The following is a 25,479-nucleotide window of genomic DNA, read 5'->3' as shown; positions in this document are numbered from 1 at the left end:
AGATGCGTCTTGTGAGATGGGACTGTAGGTGTCCTCTTTTGTAGGAGAAGGTGTTTGTGAGGAGTCACTCTGCCCCAGGATTTGCTACAGCTCTCTCTGAGCTCAGCATCTCATAGCATTTGATGCCTGGGAGGTATTTTCCAGCTTCTCACTGTGCCCCACGGGCAGGCAAAAATGCCCAAGAGGCTCAGCCTTCACGGGAGGATGCTGGCCATTGGCTGAGCTATGACATTGCCTCTTGGCTGTCCTAATGTGGTCACCTCCTACGGAGCAAGGTAGAGACTCAAAAGAGAGATATTTTTAGTGACATTTTTTATAGGCAAGACAGAAGGAGCCCATCTGGTGAAAAGAGGGCTGGATCAAGCGCACTGGGGGACCTGGGTTCTATTTATTTTCATTACTGTTATTAAAACTAAGCACACATTGAATATGCAACAAAGCACAAAATTAGATACCGCCCTCACAGAGGGCCTCCTGAGTTTGATTCAGCCAGCCGTGCACACCGTGAGGGGACCAGGGTGCTGGCCTTCATATCTAAGGTGGCAGGGCTGTCTCATCCTCAGCTGACTCAACCTGACCTTGGGCTCTTTACTTCTGGGGTGGGGATGAGATTTTATGAGCCCAGCCATGCAGCTCAGGAGAGGGCACTGTTCCTGGGCTAGAGGGAAGCCACCTGCGATGGCCTTTAACCTTGGCTTTTCCTGGCCCCTGCTTTACTCAATAGAGCTCTATGGCTCAGATTTCTATTGAGAGAAGGTCAGGAAGTCGTGCAAGAGCACTCCAGAAAGCTGAGCGCATGCCCACTACCTGATCTTCTTGAGACATTCCATGATGAGTCTAGGGAAAAGAGAGACCATAAGTGGCCTGAAGAAGGGGTTTCAGGAAACGAAGGAGGGCAGGTAAGTATGGAAGTGAAAGTGGGTTCTGGCCAACAGGGTAAAAGTAAGGAATTTGGGCAGAGAAGAGTGACATTAAGGAGTGGCTTTCCTTGTCAGCCTACTTGAATTATTCTGCGCCAGGGAATGTGGGGCTGCCTGCCAGTTATACTCCACCCTCTCTCCTCCATTCCAGGTTCAGCTGGGTGGGCTACTTGTGATCCTTGCTTCTTTCCTGAAAGCCTCAGGGATGGAGCTGCCCACACCAGCTGCCCATCACTCTGGGCTCTCTTTCATCAGGACTAGGTTGTAGATGCTACAAAACAACAATTTCAACTACTACTTTCTTATTCTTCTTCCTCTTCCTGTTCCTCTTCCTCTTCCCCTCCTCCTCCTCCTTATTCTTCTTCCTCCTCCTCCTCCTCTTTCTCCTTTCTTCTTATTTTTACCTTTCTGATATTTCAGAAAAAAAGCACATAGCAATTTTTTTCTATCTAGGAGATAACAAAACAATAGGCTTGAGAGATCTAAAAGCAAGCTAAGTGTACTCCTTGATTCCAGCCCCCTCTCTCCATATTGGCTTTTGGGGGATAATTCCCAAGGAGACATGACCATGCTTTACCCAGTCTTTTTGGATAGGGGCACGGAGGTAGGTGGACTCTCATTCTCATAATTTCCGAGCATGACTCAGCCAGGGTTGTTGAGTATGGCCGCCCAGGCTGTGCACTGCAAAGCTCTAAGGGGAATTGTGCATCATGGAAGAAGACCTGCCCTGGGGCCCAGAATCAGTCACCAACTATCATTGCCTAGTTGGCAAGGCCATGTGGTTTATTCATTCGGATGCTCCTGAGATGTGCTACAATTCTTGATCAGCAAGGAGTGCCCTTGCAGCTGCTAAGCTAGAGGGCTGTCTCTCCACTGGCACCTTCTCCTTCTAGTCCTAGCAAGCCCCATGGTCACTTCAGTGGAGGAGACTCCCTTGGGCCCAGCCAGAGGACTTAGTGTCCAGAGCTGAGTTCATTGCATCCCTCTCCCTACCCCAAATATGAGGAAAGCAGAATGCTGGCTCCCTTTTTTCATTGTGCCCCAAAGCTGTTCCTCCACCCCTATGTAGCCTCTGACTTACTTAACCAGGTGCCGCTCACCGTGCAAGCGGGGGAGGCTCGCTGCCGTATACTCCCCAACCCAGACTGGTGTCCACCGGCATCCAACTGCACAGCACATCAGCTGTCTGGCCAGCTAGAAGAGATTCCTCTTCCTTTGCTCCAACCACTCAAAAGTGCATGCATGCATACCTCCATAAAATAAAAAACAAAACAAAAAAAACTCAAGAAAAAAAACAACACAATAACAAGCAAAAATGCTAGTGACCAGATACCTCAGTGAGGCATTTTCCCCTTTGTCCATTAGTCTAACCACCCCAGACTATAATCACCATGAGCAATCCCAGCTGTGACATCCACAGGACTAAGGGATGGATGGTCCCCAGAGACTTCTTGCTCCAGTGAGCAAGCATGTAGTCCCTATGCTTTCATTCCTTTGACCACCTGACATGACGCTAAGCTCTAAATCAGGCAGCAGGGAAGCCCCAGGGACTGGAGGCAAGGGGCTTAGATTTTAGGAGCATCTCTGCTATTCCAAAGGGCATGCCATCTGTGAAATGGGGTTGGCAGCACAGACCACAACAAATGCACAATGCAGGGAGGAATTGGTGCTTTCTGCCACAAATGTGGCTGGTCATGGACCAGCCTTGGCAGGAGGGAAACAAGGAAGAGAATCTGAACATGTGGCTCTGTGAGACATAGGAAGAAATCCCTGATGGGTCAAGCAGTGACTGCCAGGCCACCTAATCCAGCAACTAACAACACTCTGAACGAGCCCAGCATTCTTTGCACATTTCAGAAGTATCAGCATCTGAGAGGCATTGAGCAGGATCCGGGCTGCCTGGAAACCAAACGTCTGGCTTCTTGGCTGGAACACATGTTGCATTTGAATTTAAGAGGCTGTTTTTCCTTTCTGGTATATGTCCATGAGAATGGTATGTGTGCGTGCGTGAGCTCATACATGTGTGTGCTGCATGAGTTTATGTGTGTCTGACATGCACATGGATTTTCATGTGTGTACACTTCGAGATAGGAATGTGCACTTCTCCACCTACATGTGATTTGTACCAAGTATGGTGGTGGGGATTTGGTTGATGAGAAACAGCCTCCCATTTCCATGTGTGATCCATCAGTAAGCCCATGTATTGTAGGTGTTTGGGCCCATGAGAATAATATGGGGATGTAAATATATCCTTGTAACATCAAACAATTAGGTGTTGGATAGATTACAACATTGATATCATTTACATAAACTTTGCAGGGAAGGGGATGTTCATGGGCATGAGAATGGGTTTTGCTGATTTTTTCCACACTCTTTGACCCAACCTCCCTGACAAGGGTGACACACCTGCCAGTTTCACCCTGTAGGATAAACCCCTGGAACAGGTCTGGGGCTGTTCAGTGACTGAGCCTACAGCCTTGATTTCATCAGCTCTAAGAGCTTCCAATCAAGCAAACAAGTCACACTACCACAACTATGCCACTTTGCATTTGCCTCATGCTTTGTCAAAGCTTAGTGTTTTATTATGTGCCTCTTTTGTTTGGCCAAAACTTTTTGAGCACCTACTTTTTACAGATGTAGCCATTCATAGCAAGCAGATGGGCAGGGGTGGATAAGTGATGTTAGCCCCATTTTGGTCACATAGTTTGTTGGGATCAGAACCAGAACTGGAACTCAGGGCCTCTCTGTGTTGAGAGCTTTGGCACTCCATTTTCACAGGATCATGTGCTAGCACTTGCAATGGATACACCCTTGAGCTAGCACTGCATAGGTACCTACACAGGGTCCTCAGCTTCCCCACAGGAGGGGTCAGAGGGCCTCTCTGAGATGCCACCGCTCTCTTGGCAGAGTGGCGACAAGGAAGTGGGGCAAGGATGATCTTGCAGGATGAAGACATCACCACCAAGATTGAGAATGATTGGAAGCGACTGAACACGCTGGCCCACTACCAGGTGAGGGGAATGTGGAAAGGGGAGGAGCTAGCCAACTACAAGTCCCTTGCCCTGGAATAACAGGGCTAGACACCAAGCCCCTTACCAGCACTCCATGTTCCCTTAGTGATCCAGAGGAAATTGGTGTCTCCCAGCCAAGAAACCAGGAAACCCTTACCTCTTTGGAGATAGCATCCTGACATGCACACTCTCTGCAGGGCATGGGCAAAGTCCCCAAAGAAGGCCCTCCTGAGAAGTTCCTCTGGGCATTTAAGGCTGGGTCATCTTCCAGGGAAGCACTGGGATTGAGAATGCTAGGGAGGAGCTCTTGCCAGAAGTTACTCCAAGAGAAGCCACAAAATAGAACACTAGTCAGTATCCAGATCTGTGTCTTGTTTTGCTCCAAGGAAAGCTGACAGCCTCCAAAGTCCCCTAGTTCTCCAGCAAGGCACCAATTTCCCCTTAGTGCCAAGTTCATCATGATTTGTCCTTATTTCCTGGAGGGGCAGAGCTGCTGTGCCTAGGCCCTGAGAAGCTTTTTCCCTGTAGGTGCCAGATGGTTCCGTGGTGGCATTAGTGTCCAAGCAGGTGACAGCCTATAACGCAGTGAACAACTCCACCGTCTCCAGGACCTCAGCGAGTAAATATGGTAAGATCCCACCGAGTGTCCTGGGGAGTCCCAGGTGTCCTGAGCAGCTGTTGTCATGACTGAGCAGCATAGCCAGAAGGCGGGAGACTCTTGGAGCGGGGAGATAGGGCATCAGGCAGGCTGACCATCGGGGAAGAGAGCCAGGTGGGGGAAGAGGACCCTGGTTTCAGTCGGGCACTCTGATGCATAAGCAAGACCTTCATCCACGAGCAAAAGAAGTAAAGCCAACTTTCATGAATGTCTTCCAGGCTGTGTGATAGCTATTATCTCACATCATGTTCATAACAATCTAGTGAATTAAATAATTATTATTTCCCCCTATTATGCAGATTAGTACATTATAACTCAGGTGCACAGAGGCTAAATGATTTGTAAGAGTCACTGTTATTTTGCAGTGGAGTGCAGGTACAGACTAGGTGCGAGGCTCTGCAGTGGTGGGGAGAGGGTGCTGGAGGTGGAGTAGAAGCCAGAAGGAGCCCTGTTCTGCCCTATCTGTGTGCTTTGGGGCTAGTCATCTGACCACTATGAACCTTGGTTATTTATTTATTTACCAGAAGAGACTGAAAAATCTACCGATTGAACAGGATCATTCTAGATAATAAATAGATGAATACAGAGAATAGTGCCTGCACACAGTAGGACCGCCATTTCTTTTTCCTGCTCAGTACTCATTTCACAACACTTCACAAACACTGGCAGGAGTTTCAGCAAATAAACAGGAATAATTGGCACAGGCCAGAGGGGAGGACAGACGAAGGTGAGCAGGTTACCCGGCGATTACTCATCCGATCAGCGGTTATTAAGGGAGACAGGCTACCTGCTCTTAAGTATGTACTTAATTGGCTGCACAGAACACATCCTGAGACATGACTTGAGAACTCTTACAAGGAAAAGCATTAAAAAAGTACAGGCTTATATTTTTACAAATTGAATAATTAAGGGTTGACACGATGCAGAGTACAGGAAGGAGGGGGAGATCTGAGTGGGTAGAATTAGCCACAGATAGTTTCCTGGAGGTGGTGAGAAAGGCATCCCAGTTTCAGGGAATGCACCAAACCAAGGCAAGGTGACAGTACTGGCCAATGGCAGGAATAATCAGACGGTCGTTGGCTTCTGCCAGAGCAAGGGATGCACGGTAAGGTGATGGGCTAAGGCCGTGCGGCCTCACATACGTTGGGGGTGATCCTTGCCTTGGCAGAAAACATGATCCGGTACACGGGCAGCCCCGACAGCCTCCGCTCACGGACACCTATGATCACTCCTGACCTGGAGAGTGGAGTCAAGATGTGGCACCTAGTGAAGAACCACGAGCACGGAGACCAGAAGGAGGGGGACCGGGGGAGCAAGATGGTGTCTGAAATCTACCTGACCCGACTCCTGGCCACTAAGGTATCAGACTTGAGAACTGGGTGCAGGGAGCCCAGAGGCTATGGAGAGGGACTTCATCAGCCCACAGAAATGCCAGAGTAGCCAGTACCTAGCATTCATGCTGGTGCCCACTCTATTACCCACCCCAGGAGGTACTGCTGACCAGTCCCCGTACCGAACCTCAGAATCCTTCTCAATCCAGCACTCCAGGCAAACCCCACCAATACATCAGTGTTGACATGCAATCTGAAGATTTGTTTCTATCCCTTCTCCATGCCCTTCTGAAATACTGAGACTCTAACTGCCTCTTTTCACATTCCTCTGCCATGCCTTATAAAAGAATGATTTCTTCTCTGGGGTATCATCTACAATCTCAAGTGGGGGAAGCCGGGGCTCCATCAGCAACTTCCCAGGCACCATTTCTTTTCTTTTTTTTTTTTTTTTTGAGACAGGGTCTTGTTCTGTCACCCAGGCTGAAGGGCAGTGGTGCAATCTCTGCTCACTGCAACCTCCTCCTTCCAGGTTCAAACAATCCTCCTGCCTCCCAAGTAGCTAAAACTACAAGCATGCACTAACACGCCTGGCTAATTTTTTTTTTTTTTTTTTTTTTGTATTTTTAGTAGAGGTGGGGTTTCACGATGTTGGCCAGGCTGGTCTTAAACTCCTGGTCTCAAATGATCCATCTGCCTCGGCCTCCCAAAAGTTGGGATTACAGGCATGAGCTACCGTGTCTGACCCCCGGCACCATTTCTAATCCTGGTTCTGGGGACATTGCTTGCCTGCAGTGCTAGTCTTTCACTCCCGAGATTGGGCTCAGCTCTGCTCTCCGCAGAGCCAAGTGAGTCACTGTTCATTAGCCAGTGTGAGTAATGCCCAAACAAAGCCAGCAGATTGTGTTTGTCTGCTCTGACCAAGGAGTGTTCATTAGCATTTGTGAAAAGTGCTAAAATAACACCGCCAGAGGGTGTTCAACCAAACCGTGTTGTTGGCAGAGGAAGCCTTACGTAGGTCCAGTCATCAGTGTTATATCTCTTTTCCATGTGCAGGGGAAATTTAAAGCTGTTAGAGACAGATGAAATGGGAAAAAATGATTTAATGCACGGACTTACGCAATTTTACCCAAGTAGGGTGGGCTGTATACCATCCTCCCCTGCCTAGGTCTGTGAGGCAGGTTTTAAAAGCCATCCTCAGAACTACGTTGAGTTGAGCTGTGTCTGGACGTATCCTGCCTCTCCAGGGCACACTGCAGAAGTTTGTGGATGACCTCTTTGAGACCATCTTCAGCACGGCACACCGTGGCTCTGCCCTGCCCCTGGCCATCAAGTACATGTTTGACTTCCTGGATGAGCAGGCTGATAAGCATGGCATTCATGACCCGCACGTCCGCCATACCTGGAAGAGCAATTGGTGAGTGAAGGGAGGGCAGGGGGCACATCGGGAGCCCTGAGCCCACCCGGAGCCCTGAGCCCACCCAGCCTCAAGTCAATGGTGGTGGGACTCTGGGCCTCCAGGAGAAGGGCTGGCCAGAGCCTGTTTTCATCAGCAGGGACTCTGAGCAGGCACATTCTCTGGTCCTCCCCATCCACTCTTCCTAGATTTTTGTGCTCACTCCCTCTCTTACTTCCCTCTAGTCATATCTGTCTGTGCATCTTTCTTTCCCATCACTTAGTCAGTTAACAAACATTTATTGAACCAGCTGAAGAAGCAAGAAATAATATGCCAAATGTCATGGCCAGGACACTCTCCCATCCAAGTACCTCCTGGGTGCCTGTGATTATGCTAGACACTGGGCTAATCAGACATGGCCCCTGCCCTCAATGAACTGACAGATGAGGGTGAGAGGCAAGGAAGTCTGCTGGTGTGGGACAAATGCTATGGAAGATGGAGGATGTGTCGTGTGCAACCAGATCTTAGAAGGGCAACGTCTAACAGTGACTTGCAAGCAGTTTTGAAACACACTTAGGAACCAGCCAGGTGAACAAAGGGCATTCCTATTCTATTCAAGCAATTGCTCTCTTCTCTTTTCTAAGCTCTGGGTGGTGAAGAGACCTGCCCTTAACCACTATGCCTTCCTTTGAGACAACAAGATTCTCCAAGTACTAATTGACATTCTAGGTGTTCTCCCCTATGATCCCCTCTCTCCTTTTAACATGGATCATCCTTCCTTTCACTTGTGAGTAATTTGTATTTCAGGTTGAAATTTCAAGATCGCACATCAGTATTCAGCACTTAGTACGGAAGCTTGCATAAAGCTGGGTCTCAATAATTATTGATAAGATGCAAAGCCAAGGTGGTCTCTGGTTGAGAGCTCTACCTGAGGCAAAGCTGGCTTATCCTTTGTCTCATCGGTTCCAGAACTGCCTCCCTGTAGCTTTTCCATGGTGCCTGTCCCAGGCTCTTCTTCCCCAGATCATTCTTCTGAGGCAGTGTGGGCCTGTTGCCCAGCACCAACAACTGCTAGGATGGGCAAGGCATTAGGGCTCAGCCAAGCACCCTGGCACCTAGCCCTGGGCCCCAAAGCAATGCACAGATGAAGGCAGAAGTCAGGCTTTGGTACCAAAACTGTATTCAATGTAGTATGCTCTGGCTCCTCATCCTCTTCACCAAGAGAAGAGACTATCCCTGCTGAATATGAAAAACCAGGCAGGAACCAAGGTTGAGACCACAGAACCGAAGCGTGGGGTTTGCTGCCATATTAACTCCTAGTGAGAGAAGACCTTCGTTGTGGGGTTCTTCCAACCTTTCTGAAATAAGACTCAAAAATCTAGTTGCTCACTCAGTGTAGCAAAACTTTGTGGTGCAATTTCTCCTTTGAAAGCTGTGCTGGGTCTGATATCTCCCAGGACCTGCCTTTAGGTAAGATGCGTTTAACTCTTCTAGACTTCTTGGCGTGACTACTGGGAGCTATTCGGTGGGGCATGTCCCCAGCCTACCAATCTGCTTCTGTTAGTGAGTCTTCCTACTTACTGCCTCCATTGAATGTTAGCAGCCTTCAGGAAATTTAAAAAAAAAAAAAAAAAAAAAAAAATGCTCTGCCCAGAACTTCTCTTGGTCCTAGCTGGAGAAAGTTGGGTCTTTCTAAACATTTCTACCTGCTTTTAGTGGCACATTGCAAGAATATCACCTACAATGGTATCTAAACCATTTGTTTTCACCCCATCCCTCCTGCTGGGGAAAGGCCACCTCCAGGGGTGCCATAATGTCCTTGGAGTGGAGCCAAATCTTCTTGGATGCCAGCTCTTCCAAGTACTCAGGTCTGAGCAAAGGGAATCCCAGAAAGTAGACAGTTTCCCCCAACCCTGACGACTTGATCTGTTGCTATGCTGAGCAAGACACAGTTAGTCTGGGAATTTTAAGATCTGCATATTGACTTGGAGTTAATTGTCTCTGATGGAAAAGTGATTATTTTCTTATTCCTGGCCCAAGGTGTAACCCACCCTCTCCCCACCCTCTTCTTCCACAGTTCCCCACCTCTTCTCTTTTAAATAAACCTCCTGCTCATTTAGCCTGAGTGGCTGCAATCAACCAGAGATTAGTGCCACCACTAATGTTAATAATATGCTAATATTTCATTAGGCAGGAGCCTCAGGTGGGTGCTGTGGCTTCCCTGTTTGCTGTGCCTGTCAGCAAAACTGGCTTGAGGACCGGGGAGCATAGGGGAGAAACAACCAGCAGAGCAAGTGTGGACTCCCAGAGTCCCTATCCTGGGTGTAACTTGTGGAACAACAGGAAGATGTAAACAGAGATTTCGTTAGCTGGGAAGTCATGAGTCCTCCATTCAGGGCTCTGAGCCCAGCTGTCAGGAAGGCTGGGCAGCTGGAGTGACCCCTACTTTCACCTGGGTGTCGTGGCTCTCTGAGCTTTCCTGGGTGCCATCCCATTATTTCCTATTAGGGATTGCCAGGGATGAAGCAAACACCGCCAAACATTGTCAGACCTCAATGCTGCCTGCCTGAGTCCCACCCTGCACACTTTGTAGGAACTTAATAGATCCTTGTCGACTGATTGGCAGTCTTGAACATTAGGTTTTCCTGTATTAATAGCATTTGTTATTTGTACATGCTGGCTGCTGGGAGACAGAACAAGTATAGAAATATTGTACTGGTTCTATTGAAATGATGTAATTCAAAGAGTTTAAGTTCTAACAAGCAAGCCAAACACATAATGAACATTCTAACTATTACCATCAGTGAGAACAACAACCAAAACAATAAAACATCAGGGGAAATGGCAGGAGGCAGAGGTGGGAGCAGAGGAAAGAAGTAAGCAATCCCTTGCATGGTGCCTAGCCCTCTTTCCCACCTGCATCCAAGCAGGCTGGTTGGAAGCTGTAGGATTACAGCCCTCAGGGATGGCTACAGCCAAAAGGGGCAGAAGGCCCCAGGATTGGGACATTATAAGCAACAGGCTTACAATAGCAGACTGCAGGGCACACTTTTCCCTCTTTGTCTTTGTTAATGCAGATTTCCTGTCTGCAGCCCATCCTCCACCCCCTTCCTCCAGGCCTCACCCTGCTAAGAAACACACAGGGCAGGCATGGTGGCTCACGCCTTGTAATCCCAACACTGTGGGACACCGAGGTGGGCAGATCAACTGATATCAGGAGTTCAAGATCAGCCTGGCCAACATGATGAAGCCCCATCTATCCTAAAAATATAAAAATTAGCCGAGTGTGGTGATGGGGCTTGTAGTCCCAGCTACTCAGGAGACTGAGGCAGAAGAATCACTTGAACCCGGGAGGCAGAGGTTGCAATGAGCTGAGATCTCCCCACTGCACTTCAGCTTGGGTGACAGAGCAAAACTCCATCGAAAGAAAGAAAAAGAGAGAAAGAGAAAGAAAAAGGAAAGGAAAGACTTACACAAGTTTTAAAACTTCCACCATCAAGTGCCCCCTTTGTGAAGGCATTCTGGACACTGCCCTCTGGGTAGGCTTGATGCTTCCCTTGGTCCCATGTTGGACCCTACACAACCCTGGTCCTAGCACCCACAGTCCTCCCGGCATGTAGTTGGTTTCATGTCTGCCTTTCCATGAACCCACCAGAATGCAGGCTTCCTGAGAGCAGAGGATATGTCTCATTCATCACTGTATCCCCAATTGCAAGCACAGTTCCTGGTGGGCAGGAGGTGCCAACTGGAGGGGAAGGAGGGAATACGATGGGGCCCATGAGGTGGGTGAATGTGGGTTTTCAAGCGTGCCAGCTTAGAAATGAAAAATCAGTCAGCTACACTGTACTTCTCAGCCTCAGCAGGAGTAGGCTGAGAGGCCCAGGCAGGGAGGAAGGGTGTGACTTCTGCCAAGTCATACAGTAGATGGCAGAGAGTCAGATACAAAGCCTAGATTCCAAGCAATTCCTTAAAGTTTGCCAACTAGATGCTCTTGTACCAGGCTTAGAGCAGACAGACAGAGAGTTAGAAATTCCACTTTATAGCATACATCATGGCTGCCTTTTAGGCCAAAGGGAAGATGATGAGCCCTGCCATCAAGGCTGGGTATCAAGTCCTGTCAAGTACCTACCAACATTATATCTGTGGATGAATTATTCAGCCTTGCCAGTCCTCAGTTTCCTGGAAGGTAAATTGGGGCCCTACAGTCCTGCCTCACCTCCCTTCCCTGGCACATCCCATCCCCAGCATAGAGAAGGCTCTTAAGTTCTATTAGTTCCCCAGGCTCCTCTCCTTCTCCAGAGACCCCTCCTACCCACGCCGCAGCCCCACTGCCCCATCTCCCCTGACCGTCTGCCTCTTCCTTCCACGCAGCCTGCCCCTGCGGTTTTGGGTCAACATGATCAAGAACCCGCAGTTTGTGTTTGACATCCATAAGAACAGCATCACAGATGCCTGCCTCTCTGTGGTGGCTCAGACCTTCATGGACTCTTGCTCCACGTCAGAGCACCGGCTGGGCAAGGACTCGCCCTCCAACAAGCTGCTGTATGCCAAGGACATCCCCAGCTACAAGAACTGGGTGGAGAGGTGAGTGCTGGGCCACGGAGCCAAGTCAGGGCCCCTTGCTGGAGCCAGCAGCTCCCTCGACAAAAGGTCCCCTCCCCATCAAAAACCAGCTGCGTTTCCAGATGAGTCATTCACGAAGCCTAATCCTGCCACTGCAAAACCCACACCCCCAAGTCCCAGTTCTGCTGTCCCCTGAAACCAGAATCAGAAAACTTGGCCAGAGGTTGCCATGGTAGCTCAGCTTCCCTAGATAACAGGCCCTGGAGCCTAGTGGCTGAAATGTCTTCTAGGCCCAGAAAGGAGATGTGGCTCCCAGCTCTAATCTTCACTTCCCACCCCCCCCAAAAACAAATAAAAACTGTCATCATAACACTTCAAAGGGCCAAACTACATCATTGCTGCAGAAAAGGCTGGAGGCCTCTACCCATCTGCTCCCGTCTGGCTGGCAGTTCCCAACATTCGGTGGGGATGTCTTTGTCACTGTCTGAACAGTTTCTCTCTCCTGGCCCCTTGACTCTCGCACGAGCTCTTAATGCCCTGGTTCTTGCAGCGTTGTGATCAAATCCCAGTGTCCTGCAGAGCTCTCATGACTGAAGGTCCCCCTATGAGCTGCAGGGCTGGGCTCTTCCTAGGGCAGCGCTGACTCATGGTAAAGAAGGTTAATGGTTTGTGTGAGCCACATCAGCTCCATACGCCAAGCACCTGAACTAAGCAACCAGCTGAAGCTTTATTTATTCATCACAGAAGCCCTGTACTAGGGAGAGGACAGGAACTATAAGCTCCTTTTATGCCATGAAGGTGAAGAAATATACATGCAGAATGGCTGAGTAATCTGCCCAAGATGATTTAAGGAACCGAGATGAAACTAGATCCCAAGCCTCTTAGCTGACTCCCAAATAACCTTCCTACTTATTTGCGTTACTTTCAGACAGGGCCTCTGTCAACCCATATAGTGCCTCTGTATGGTTTAAGAAAGATGCCCCTTCCTCCAGAATGAGGTATCCCCACACCAAGTGCGTAGTTTGCTGAATGATGGGCTTTGTCACCCCCAGCTCATCCTCTTGTCCAATTACCTTTGTGCAGTGAATAACCTGCACAACTCTACATGGCAGTCCTGCATTTAGACTTTCTCTTTATTCTAAGTAGCTTAAATATAGGAAACCTAGAGGGAAGCTCAGATATGGTGCCTTTTTGAAGAGTAAAAGAGTCCAGAAGGTGTTCTTGACTTGGTGACAAAATGAACTTTATCATTTTGCCTATGATAGAGACAGCCTCTCTCTTTATACTTGAAAATTGCCTTCCCTTATAAAAAGGAAATAACTAAGGGGGAAGAGAGTCCTGGCCACCTCAGTGCATTAGTGTCACTAAAAGGGTTTGATTTGTTTTTCCCTCTCCCCTCTGCTCTTTGATACCCTCTCCTCCTTTCCTACTGATGCAGGTGGTGGACATGCCACCTCGGCTGTCCAAAAGGAAACTAACTCTTTTGTCCTAGTGTCTGATTATGTCTGAGTCACCTAGACAGACTCTCACCTCCTGCTATGTAGACAGTGGGTCACTCTTCCAACAATAGAGCTGCCAGGAGCAGGCCCTCCAGCCCCTCCCGTGTGGACAGCCAATTCTTCAGCAGGGAGAGGGGGAAGAGGCAGCAGCTGGGCTGTTGGTCATCCGTGTGCCACAGTGTCACTGTGATAGTGCCCCAGGCGGGGAAGGGGGAACGAGGGCTGTGAAGGGCTGGGAAAATTTATGAAATGTCTGCATAAAGGACATTTCCCAGGAACAGGCTGCATAGTCAGAGCTGAGGCTCATGCATGGGCTGAGCAAGTGGTCTCCTTTCTGCTTGGTGCTCAATGAGATTTGTGCCATGCAGCTGCTGCAGGTCACAAGTAAACTCAGTCCATTGGGTTATTTTTAGGAGTGATTTGATGGTTTCCATTTCCTATCCCGCTCGTTTCTTAGCAACCACTGACACTTTCAAGAAAGTCATCTTTCACTTACTTGAAGCCCCAAATCTTTTCTCCTTTTCGGGACCAGGGTACAAAGACAGACAGATCGAGAAAACAGCACGGACAGGGCTGAGATCAAGCCCAGAGTGCTCCTTCACTTGGTGATGGAGGGACAAGTCCACTCCCACTTCCAGAGGAGATATCCTCTGAGCTTGTCTGGCTCCCTGGAGGGGAAAGTAAAGTCCAGCAGGGCAGACCTCACCTGGGACCACAGCACACCTGATCTCCCACCTCCCCATTCCAAGGACATTGGCAGCCTGCAGTTGAGGATGATGGTGGAGTGACCTGGCCACGGCTTGTTCACTTCTGAATTTGCTCCCCGGCTGTTGGACAAATGGTGACAGTCCTCCCAGGACTCGAACTTAGAGGTTCACTGCTGTGGAGTGTGCCCTGCACGTATTTGGGGAAGGCTTTCTGCACCATCAAAACTAAAAAATAGGGCTTACCCTGGCTGGTCCTCTCTTCAGAGCAGGTGAAAAAGGGAAGCATATAAATTCAGGAAGCCTCAATAACTCTTGGTTGAATGGCATAGATGATTCTGCCAGTATGTTGAGTCTTCTAGAAATTCTTTATCTACCCTGCCACTCATCTTTTCGTCTGTCCTCCCACCCATCCCCCACTCATCCTTCCATCTAGTCTCCCACCAGTCTTCCCACCTGTCCTCTCACCCATCTTTGCACCCATCCTCCCACCATCCTCATACCCATCCCCTCATCCATCCTCCCACCTGCCCTCCCTTCTCTCCTCTCTCATTCTCTTACCCATCCTCTAACCCATCCTCCTGCCTGTCCTCCCATCCATCCTCCCACCTGCCCTCGCTCCTGTCCTGCCATCTGTTTTTCTCTTTCTCCCATCTCTCCTCCCACCCATCCTCCTACCTGTCCTCCCTCCCACCATCTCCCCACCCATCCTCCCCTCCCATTCCTGCCTCCAAGTACCTTGTAATAATGGTGGTTTGTAGCCCCACTGTGGATTCCCAGTATTCATTCCCTTCATCCAAGAATTTGAGATTTTGCTTATGGCCAAATCTGGAAAAAGGGAGAAGAGTCTCTTGGTTTCTGATTAGCAGTTAACTGCTACCTTCATCTTACAGACAAAACCCAACAGTGTCGTCACCATGAAGTGGCGTGTTGTGATCAGTTGTAGTTTTTGTGTCATTACCAGTAGCAATACATTTGCACACTTTAGTAGTGATTTCCTCTGATTTTAACTTGGAAGAGTTGAAAGGTCATTCTTGCAGCAACATTGGCCTCACTCACTTGCCATCAGTCAGCTTTTAAGAAATAAGTATAATGGAGTCACAGCAGGCCACTGGGGTTTGGACTAGAGTGTGCCACACATTTGAATGTCATCTATCATGTGTGTCACGGCATGAAAAAGGTTAAGAATTTTAAATATTTAAATATGTCTCCTATGGAAACCAAATATATAAAATGGTGACAGCTCACCCTGGGAGCAATACTAGAGGTGAGATATAGACATTTCATTAACATATTCATTAATTCATGGGTCAAACATTAATGGTATCCATCATGAGTGAGTTGGGTACTTGAAATGCATTGAACTTGACCCTTTCTTTGCAGCTCCTGTGGTCAGGGAGGCCACACAGATGCTCAGCAGGCCCCACAAGCATCATAGTGGGGAACTCAGGGTGTGGGGCCTTGTTCTGCTGGGCCCAGAGAGACCCTCCCGTGATTCACAGAGGAGAAGACTTGTGCAGGGCCTTGAAAGTTACATATTGGGAATATCAGAGCATCAGGCTGGAAATATCTTTCACGCCTGCATCTTCATCCTCGAGGTGTGTGGAGGGATGCCAACGCTGTGTTCTTTCCAAAGAGCTTAGGGCATTGGAGACCATCTTCCCAATCACTACAGAGCTATCCTAAAGGCAGATGTGAGATACGCACTGTCACTCTCTGGGCCCAGGGTTTCTGCCGGCATCCCACTATTCCATAGAAATCCACAGACTAGGATCCTGCAGACTGGTCAGCAGTGGAGGATGCAGCTCTGTGGGGTGTTGGTCTTTATGGCCGCTTCCAAAGGCCTGATGTCAGGACCTCAGGGGTGCTGGCCTCCTCCCTGCTGTGAGCAACTCAGCAAAGAGAACCAGGGAAGGCCAGTGGTGGGACCAGCTCCTTCTTAGCAGATCAGGCTTGGGGCAGCTCGGAGGGGTCCTGAAGAACTTCCTGGAGATGGGCTCACCTGCAGGCAGAACGCCCACAGGAGCAAGTTCAAGCACAGGGGCCCAGGCTCCCCTTTCCCTTCCTCAATGCACAGCCAGCAGATGAGAACACCCGTTTAAAGTTCCTTAACAGGGCCTAATTGTGTTCTTCCTGATCAATAAGGCTTCCCAGTGGAGGAGCCCAGCATTGGGGCTGGCACCACAGGAGCAAGAAGGAAGCAAGGTTCACCTGGCAGAGGCAGTGCCACATGAGTCAGCGTCAGGTATAAGGTGCTGGCCAGGGAGTGGGAGTGGAGGAGCAGGAGGAGTCAAGATAGCATCGGCAAAGCCCTGCAGAAAAGATGGGACCACTTAGCAGCAGGCAGGTTTGGGATCAAAAACAGGGTAGACTGTCAGCAAGACTTAAGCCCCAAACCCACAGACACTGGCTGTCGGTGGCCACTCAGCTCAGCTGATTTAGAACTTGCTGAAGATGAGGTCATGCAGTTGGCCCACCTGTCAATAGTGTGTGGCCACAGACATGCCCTGGTTTGATCCAGCCTCCTCAGTGCAAAGGCAACAGGAAAGAGACAGGAGCTGCTTGGCAAGGACCTGATCACACAGAGAGGACGATGTGTTCAAGAGAGGCATGTCACCCAGTACCTCTAGATGAGGTAGTCAGGGCCCCAGCCCTGTCCTACCCTACTCTCAACTCCCTGCCCTCCACCCCAGCAGCTCTCTCTCTTTCTCACACACCCATATATACTTCTAGATATTCTCTTTGGAGAAATGGACAGGGCTTTTAGTGCACTGCCATGAGGCAAGACACTGTGAAGGCAGAGTGCTGGGCTTCTGTTGTTTCCCCTAGTGATGGTTCCTTCACTGCAGACACAGTGACCCCTAACCTAGGATTCCTTACACCTCGGGGACTATAAAGCCAGCAAGAAGGTCCCTGGCACTGTTTGCAAAAAGCCTGACAGAGCCACCTGCCTACTGTGAAAGGTTCCACAGCTGGTGAGAGAAATAACAGGAGTCTTTGCTTTTGATGACAGTTATGTCCTTTCCATGGGAACCTGGGTTTTTCACCTGGTCAGAGGCTCTGATTGTGTACAGGTGACACAGTATACCTGTCTGGTGGAAGCTTGGAACTGAGTTACCAGAGTTGCATGGCTGGTGGCTGGCTGCTGGCCATGGTACCAAAAGTGAGTGAGGTTATTTGTTCACACTTTTTACAAACACAGCCTGTGAAGATAGTCCTTTACTTGACAAACATATCTTGCTTGGTAGACATGGGATCCCTAAGGGGACAATGACACAAATCTCCTTGGGAATGGCAAGGTTGGTAGCTACTACTGAAATCTCTGGTCTCCCACTATAAAATGGAACATTGGCATTTATTGCATTCCAGAAATGGTTACAATGAATCGAGTCTCGCTGCAATTTTATGCCTGGAATGTCATTAAATTACTCAGAGCCCTGTGTCCTGAGGTACCTGAGGATGTGTTTTTGGGGCGGGTCATAGGCCTTGAAGAGAACAGGCTCTTCTGGGGATGGAGCAAAGAAAGAAAAATGAAACAGGAAGGGGTACTGGGCCCTGAGGGTTCTGAAGGTGGGGGGGGTGGGTAATAGAAGAAGATGTGAAGGATGGAAATCCAAATGAGACGGGGGCAGGGTGGCCTGTCTGAGCACCCAGGCTGCTCTGAGAAAGGCCATGTTATTATGCCTTTGGCCTTGTTGCCTGTCTCAGGCTCCTGCCCAGCCAAAATGCTACCAGTTCAACAAAGCAGTTGGCAAACTGTCTGGTATGTGGCCAGGGGAGTCCCCTCTGACCAGCCCCTTCCCTTGCCAGGGAGCACAGCTGTCATCTCCCTCCCTCTGCCTCCCCATTTTCCAGACAGAACAACAGATCTGCAATCTCAGTACTACTGTAGCTCAGAGCAGGGAAGCCATCCCAGCCCTCACTAGCCCAGGGATGCTCTGGTGCAAATTGAACTGTCACTCTATTGCAGGCCCTTGAGCTGATGACTGGGATAGCACAGGAAAACCATCTCTGCCAGTTTTCACCCACCTCCTGGGCACTGATGGGAACAGTTGGAGGTCAGGGAAACAGCACAAGACTGATGGGGTCCTGGTTGGAGAAGTGAAGGATAGGGCTGGGAAAGACACAGGGCTGGGGTGCAGGGGGAGACTGTCCCAGAGCCTCTGACCAAGATTCGAGTTCTGAGAACTCCCAGGGTCTGTCACTGTCACCAATGCTTGCACAACCCTAAGAGTGAGTGCCTTTCCTTAAACTTGGTGCCTAGGTGCCTTGCTTGATGCACCCTAGTCCCTGCCCTGCAGACTGTCCTCCCCCATCCCCTCTGATCCTAGGTTTCAGGTTTACTTTCTCCAGCATGGCAGCCACAGGGATTTGGCATGGGCTGGATTGGGCTAGGCTGAGCTGGGCCATCACAAGGCCTTGAGGTTTATGATGCCCCCCTGTCATTGCAGTTACTTCTTCTCTTTTATGCAGTCCACAAGCCCAAAAGTACATAGGAGAGGGTGAGAAGTGGCTGTCTTTTGGGTCACTGAGGCCTTTCAGTTCCTCATTAAGAAACTGCGCAATCCCCCTCTGGTGGGGGAGTTGAGGTTTGGTGCATAAAATGTCAAATTGCAGAAATTAAAAATGTAAATGCTGGCATCTAATTAACCAGTTGACAGCAGTGCACAGCTGCAAGTGACAGTGACTGATTGCCTTCTGCCAGTCTCTCCCTGAGCAGCCTCAGCCCTGCCTCCTCTCATTTAGCCCCCAGAGAGCGGAGGACATCAGAGAAGACCAACCGCTTGGAAGAGCCTTCGGGTCCTGCTGGAGGAGATCCCTTGAGTCTGTGGGAGGGGCGTTAGAGAAACTCAGGACAGTCTAGACCTCTCTGTGTGGTAGCTGAGAGCAAAGAGGATGCCCGAGTTGGGCCCCTCTGGCTCTCAGTTCCTCTCCTGTCTTGGCCACTCCCCAAATCCCTTCCCTCTATGCCTCCTGCATCCAGAGCTGCAGAGGCGGAGGGCTCTTCCTGGTTCAGACCCAGCAACGCACATGAGAGAGAGACCACAGTGGTCCCGAGGTGGTCACAGCACAAGTACCCACTACCTGCAGTGCAAGCTGAGCTCATGGCCCCAGACACGGTGCTGGGAGCATCCATCTCTCCTCTACTACGTATGCACGACTCCAGCTTCTCCCTACTTCCATCCCTCCGCAGGTATTACTCGGACATAGGGAAGATGCCAGCCATCAGTGACCAAGACATGAATGCATACCTGGCTGAGCAGTCCCGGATGCACATGAATGAGTTCAACACCATGAGTGCACTCTCAGAGATCTTCTCTTACGTGGGCAAATACAGCGAGGAGGTAAGCTTTGCCCTGCTCCAGGCCCATCGGAATGGAAGGGGGCAGAGAATGAAGACAACCCTGCATGCCTCCATGTAAGGTACCATCGCCACAGACACCTCCACCTCTGCTGGGGGAACCACCACTGAGGACCTGGGGCTGTGTTCTAAAGGCTGGGATGCTAGAAACCCTCCATACCATAAATTCTGCATTCATCCCTGTGCTTCTTAGATATATAAATAAGTACCTGTTTCTTTTATATTGTCTTTTCTAATTCTTATTTTCTCTCCCGTATTTCTTCTTTTTTATGTTTTCCACATCTCTCTCTGATCTAACTCTCTTTAAACAGGCACCTCCTCACTCCTATGGGCAGGCTATGTGGTATGGCATGGTATGGTATGATACGGTATGTTGTAGAATAGAATAGAAACAGAATAGACTAGAAATGAAACAGAAGTGAGTCAAAACAGAATGGAATGGAGTAGAACAGAACAGAACAGAACAGAACAGGAGAAATAGAATGTGTTTTTTGTTTTGTTCCCTCACTGGAAAATCCCACCTGCGGTCATTGCCACTATAGACAAGGCCTTCTTTCTGGCCAGTGCCACGGTGCTATGGGAGTTTTCTTGGCTATGCATGGGGTCAGGAGCAGCTGGGAGAGAGAGGCCCCTCAGACATCTTCTGGTCAGCCCAGGAAGCCCAGGAAGGGAGCAGCCCAGGAAGCTCAGGAAGACACAGGCATGTGCAGGGACACACACGACACTGCTGGGTAGGAGGAGGCCTGTGTCTTCCTGGGCTTCTAGTCAGCTCTCTTGCCATGGGTCTGGCCATCCTCGGAATCCAAATTCCCTGCATCTGACCAGCAGCATAGCCACCTTCTCTGAGTGGAGGGTAGTAAGAGAAGCTGAACCTTGTGCCCTGAGTTCTCTATTTCCTCCCATCCTCATCACTTAAGGAGAGTCCAGGAACCCCCAGTTAAAGAAGCAGACCCAGCAGGCCCAAAGCCTGGAGTCCTGCAGGCCATGAACAGCCTAATTCCATGGCCCTTACATCATGGGAAAGCCAGTGCTGGGTCCCTTAAGGGAGGGACCCTGATGCCAGTCTGCAGGTGAGTGCTGGTCTGGGGCAGAGTTTTCCCCTGTCTGTGGCCATGCAAGGTAATAAGGATGCTATAGTGTGCACCAGTGTAATATTCCAACCGTCTCATCTCAGACAGGATTCTGTTAGTCTGCAAGTACACCTGTCTACCTTGGTGTTTAAATAACCCGTCTATGAAATGATGGTGCGTACAAATGACAGTTCTTGGCCAGCTCTATCCTGCCTCCACAATTAAAGAAACATTAACTGGGTCACGAAATCCAAAGCCCTGGGCACCTCCCTTGAGCCTTCAGCCTCCTTCTCATCTCCTTGCCCTCCCTTCTTATCCCTGCCCCTCAAACTGCAACATCAGTAGGTTCCACCCAATTGTCTAGTGCCTCTCGGGGGGCAGGCCTTGTGTTGAGGGTGCTCACAGATGTTATCTGACATCCTCTCCCCTGGAAGTGGATTAGTCATTCCTACATTAACAGTTGAGGACGTTGAGTGTTCAGACAGGTTACCTGTTTGGCCTCAGATCACCCAGCTAGAAACTGGCAGAGCCTTTACTTCATCCCTCATCTCCTAAGTCTGAGTAAAATTCTAGCACATTTTTCATCATGGGCCACAATTGCTGGCTGTCATTGTCCTCTGCTAACTGCCTGCCCTCAGAAAAGGCTTTGGTAGACATTATCCATTAGGTGTTAATGACCAGGAAAGTTTGTAGTCTTACTCTTCTAGGGATATTTATTTTTTAACGGGCAAAGTGAAAACAAATGACTTTCTAAATGTAGAATTTGGGACCTCAAGGAGCTGATGGAGAGGATTTTTATTTCTGCGGGAGGAAGGGTGGGATGTCTTAACATCCATGAAATCACATTCCGGCTCCATGCTGAGCACTACACATTTCCATCGGATATGGAACTAGCTGCTGTCTAACCTGCAGGCAACTGCAGCATCTCGGCACAGGCATCTTCAGCAGAGCTTCTGCCCTCTGTCTACCATCTTTTGTAGCCAGTAGAATGCACACAGTCGTTCAGACATGACTGTGTGTGCTGGCATCCTGTGCTCACTGCCATGCCGATGCTCACATGCTATGCCTGCCACACCTTCCCGCCCATGCTCCCCAGGTCTCCTCCTACCCCGCGGTGTCCTGTGTGCCCCTGCACATGCCTTGGCCTCCTGGGCTTCTGACCACATCCACACCATCTTTGTGCCTCCTGAGAACACAGACCTGTACACACAAATGAGTAATCTCCCTGTTCTTGGCCCTTCCGCAGATCCTTGGACCTCTGGACCACGACGACCAGTGCGGGAAGCAGAAACTGGCCTACAAACTAGAACAAGTCATAACCCTCATGAGCTTAGACAGCTGAGAACCGTCCTTCCAGGGCCGCCCTGGAGGGGGACACACCAAGCCGTGCCTCAGTCTAGATTATCATCTTTACCAAGTGCAAGTTCCGACTGGCATCAGCAGCATCCCCTGAGCAGCGCTGTTTCTCTCTCTTTCTCTCTGCCTCTTTCTGTTTCCCCTCCTTCCTGGATCTCTTCTCTTCCAGTTGCTCTGCCAACACAATTGGACCAAGCCACTGACCCTCATTTAGTCCAAGAATGGCCAGGCCCATGGCAAGGGAGCTAACCAGAAGATGTCAGAGGGGCCTCTGTCTCCCAGGTGCTCCTGACCCCGTGCATGTCAGCAGCAGGGTGCAAATAATGAATGAGGAGCCAGGGACAGGGGACGTTTCTGTGCTGCTACTTCGCCTTCCACTTTGGCAGCACCCACTTTGGTCTGAGCCTTGGCCTAGGGAAGAGGCAAGGAAGGAGTTCAGTATTATCTTTACTGGGAAGACATCACCTGGCTCCCCCTTCCCACAGTTTCATCTCCAGTGGTTCTGCCAATGGTCTGATTGCTTTGCAGCTGTGAGAAGAAAGGCCATACCTCCTGCATGTGGCTGGAGCAGGGCATGTGTGAGCAGCTGGGAGGTGCTCCTTGAGGCTCCCTCTCCCTACTGGGCTGGTGTCCAGAGGCTTCTTGTCCTTTTCCAGGTCTCCAGAGGGACCTGCCTGCCCTGCCTGCTCCCCCGCCAGTAGAAAGCCAGGCAGGAGAAAGAATAGCAATTACATTCCACCATGGAGATGCTCCTAACCTTTTCATCTGAATCCTAGCAGCAGAAATGTAACACAGAGGGGGAGAAAAGGAAAGAGAGTTGCATCTACCCTGGAAGCAGAATTTGTTTTCCATTTACCCGCAAATTCAAATGAGTCACAATCATAGTCATAGGTCTAGTCCATTACCAGAGCCCTGAGTGCTGTCAAGAGAAAGCATCTATCTCCACCCTCCTTTGTCACCCTTCATCAAGGCTCAACGTGAAATGCAGAGTGCATCTAGGAGATTCTACCTCCAGCCATCTCCATGGCTCCATCCCCACCATCCTTCCTGAGAACTCCATAGATGGCTGGGGCCAACAGCCTAGTCCTTGTTCCCTCTGCAGAATCTGGTGCCATTGCTATGCAGATGACTTTGTCACTGGGCTGTCCAGACCTCTTTGAGAATGATTTCATCAACATCTCAGCTGTCTCTTTCATCATTCTCCTTCCTCATCTCTTCAGCAGTCATCCTTGAAAGAAACAGACTTAAGCACAGCCTCACGGAGACAGCCCAAAATGCCAGCCAACCTCAGCCTCCAGCTTGTCAGGTCTGGGAGGGACAAAGAGTCAAGCTGATGGGCCTGGCTGGAATTGAGAAGAGCAACATACAAATGACCTTGGCCTTGGCATCCATCTCCCCATCTGTTCTTACATCTACAGATGCACCATTTTAGCCAGGCAGGCAAATGTGTGCCTAGAAATGGATACTAGGTAAGCAGAGGCTATGGGGAGAGATGGTCTAATGGAAGGTTCTAGGAACCTTTCATCCTAAGGAGACCTCAGGTGCTGTCTGGTCCGGTCTCCCACCCTAAGCAGTAGTCTCTGTTAGCACCTCTGCTCTGGAGTTGTTCACCACTATGGGAGACAAGGAGAAACATCTTAGGTGAGGTTGAGGAGAAGGATTCACAGTCTTGCCTTCAGTCCCCAAACATCAGACATCGTTCCTTGTCACCCACTCAGAATGAGCCCCCCTTGGGGAAAAAACCACACCATTTCCAGCAAAGTCCATGGAGCATCCGGTACTTTTAAGAATACTTGCCCCTTTGGATATGAATATGTGCACATGTGTGTGAGCACATGTGCATGCATGTGTGTCTGTGTCTGCCCCAGGTGTAGGCGGAAAGCTCAAAAGGATTCCTTGTCCTTTGTAGGAGGATTTTTGAAGTGTTCCCCTTCTCTCTCCCCTTGCTCATCCATTCATCCTGCAGCTTCAGGACATTTCAACACTTACTTGCTTTCTATGCTGAGAGCTGGTGGGTGGAAGGAGAGGGCACTTGTCCATAGGAAATCAGGGTGGTCACCTGCCGAGGCCTGGACCTTGGAACAGGGCATCATGTGACGTCACAGAGGACAGATGGTGGAAAAGACATGAGCAACCTAACGGGAAGAGGAAAATGGGAAACAATGCATTGGAAGAGGAAGAAAAAAAATAACCAAAGGTTTTGGCAAGTGCAGTACCAGGTGGAGAAGCTTGGCTTTTCTATCCTTGATCATTTTATTCCCTCGCAAGAAGTCAGTCACAGGACCTGGAAGGCCAGAAAGGGTGCATGTGGGAGACGGTCTGAGGAAGTACCTCGGTCACTACAATATTTTTGCACATATAAAAGGTTGGGGAGGAAAGAGACACAAACGTATTTAACGCAGATTTGCTGGATGGAAGCTGCGTGTGTGAACGTGTGTATGAGTGAGTGCATTGTTTTTTTTTTTTTTTTTTGCACAGTTAAGAGAAAAAATCGAACAAGCAGAAAAAAAAGAAAAAAGACTTATCACAGTTCTGCTGAAGCTTTTATTTTTTACCAGATGATTATTGTTATTGTTACTTTGGTGGTACAGGACTTTATTTTTTTCCATGTTTTTGTTATAAGAAAAACTTCAAACACCTCAGAGAAATAGAAAGGTTAGGAAGAAAGAGGAGACAAGGACAGACAAATTTTCTGGCTGTCCCCATTTCTCCTGGGGGAGGGGTTTGGGGCCGGTTTGACTTTAATTAGTGGGTGGGTTGTTTCTGTCGCTCTGTTTGCTGCAGTCCCCATGGCCTGCTTGGGGACTGAGAAATTTGAGCCAGGTATCCAGAGCCACAGCCCATCTTGCTTATAAAAATTATCTTTTCTTTTGCTGTTTGTTTTCCATTTCTTCCGTTTGGATTCTTGGTGCACGTGTGATATGGTGTTTGAAAGCAAAGACAAGCAACATTGTCAAAAAGCTGTCCTTGCCCCCCCCCCATCCCCCACCCAAATCTTTTTTCCAGACTCCCCCAGGGATCTTCCTTACCCCACTGGAAGAGCAAACATCCAGGGGCTGCCCATGTGGCTTGCGGGCTCCCAGAGAAAGGAATTGGGCCAACTTGGTCCTGTGGGATGGAGGCCCCTTCACGGCCTCCCTTGAGGCAAAGTTAATTTGTAGGGTCACCATTATGTTGAGTCCTGGGCAGACAGAAGGAGAGAAAAGGCCATCTTCCTTACCTTCCCCTCCAACTTATCCCGTACCCACCCAGGGAAAATGGTACCAGAATGAGCCACCAAAATCACTGACAAAGTTTAGGTGGGGATTTTTGCATGTTGGAGAGAGAAGGGCTTAAGGTAGCAGGGAAGAAGGGGGCTTTGTGGGGTCCTAAATTTTAAGGAATAAGTAGAGGAAGACAAGAAACAGAGTGGTAGACTGGTCATTTCTCCTGAGCACAAGTCCCCCCAGATGCAGCTTTTGCCCATTCTTTTCCTTCCCCATAAGGAGAGACCCTGACATTTCTTGGTAGCTGCAAATGGTGCCACTAAGTGAAAGCAGCCATCATGCCAGTTACTTCCTCAGGAAAATATTTTCTTGCCTTCTTCTTTCAATATGGTTTTAAATTTGGGGA

The 25,479-nt window shown here is 49.4% G+C and overlaps 1 protein-coding gene across 3 annotated transcripts in view; it reads left to right on the top strand.

Annotated features, from left to right (window-relative positions):
* The window catches only part of PLXNA4 (plexin A4), a 448,758-nt gene extending 424,017 nt beyond the window's left edge, over positions 1-24,741 (top strand). For all 3 annotated transcript variants that reach the window (XM_054495762.2, XM_063667849.1, XM_054495760.2), the window contains 7 exons: positions 3,828-3,931; positions 4,460-4,559; positions 5,758-5,948; positions 7,165-7,334; positions 11,685-11,897; positions 19,274-19,424; positions 21,758-24,741. In XM_054495762.2, coding sequence (XP_054351737.1) covers positions 3,828-3,931; positions 4,460-4,559; positions 5,758-5,948; positions 7,165-7,334; positions 11,685-11,897; positions 19,274-19,424; positions 21,758-21,853 — 1,025 coding nt within the window. In that variant the 3' untranslated portion in view covers positions 21,854-24,741. The remainder of the gene's footprint in view (positions 1-3,827; positions 3,932-4,459; positions 4,560-5,757; positions 5,949-7,164; positions 7,335-11,684; positions 11,898-19,273; positions 19,425-21,757) is intronic.
* The last annotated feature ends 738 nt before the right edge of the window (positions 24,742-25,479 follow it).

Source organism: Pongo pygmaeus, chromosome 6 (genome assembly GCF_028885625.2).
Source record: "Pongo pygmaeus isolate AG05252 chromosome 6, NHGRI_mPonPyg2-v2.0_pri, whole genome shotgun sequence".
NCBI classification, from domain to species: domain Eukaryota; kingdom Metazoa; phylum Chordata; class Mammalia; order Primates; family Hominidae; genus Pongo; species Pongo pygmaeus.
This window is presented reverse-complemented; position numbering and strand designations above follow the sequence as displayed.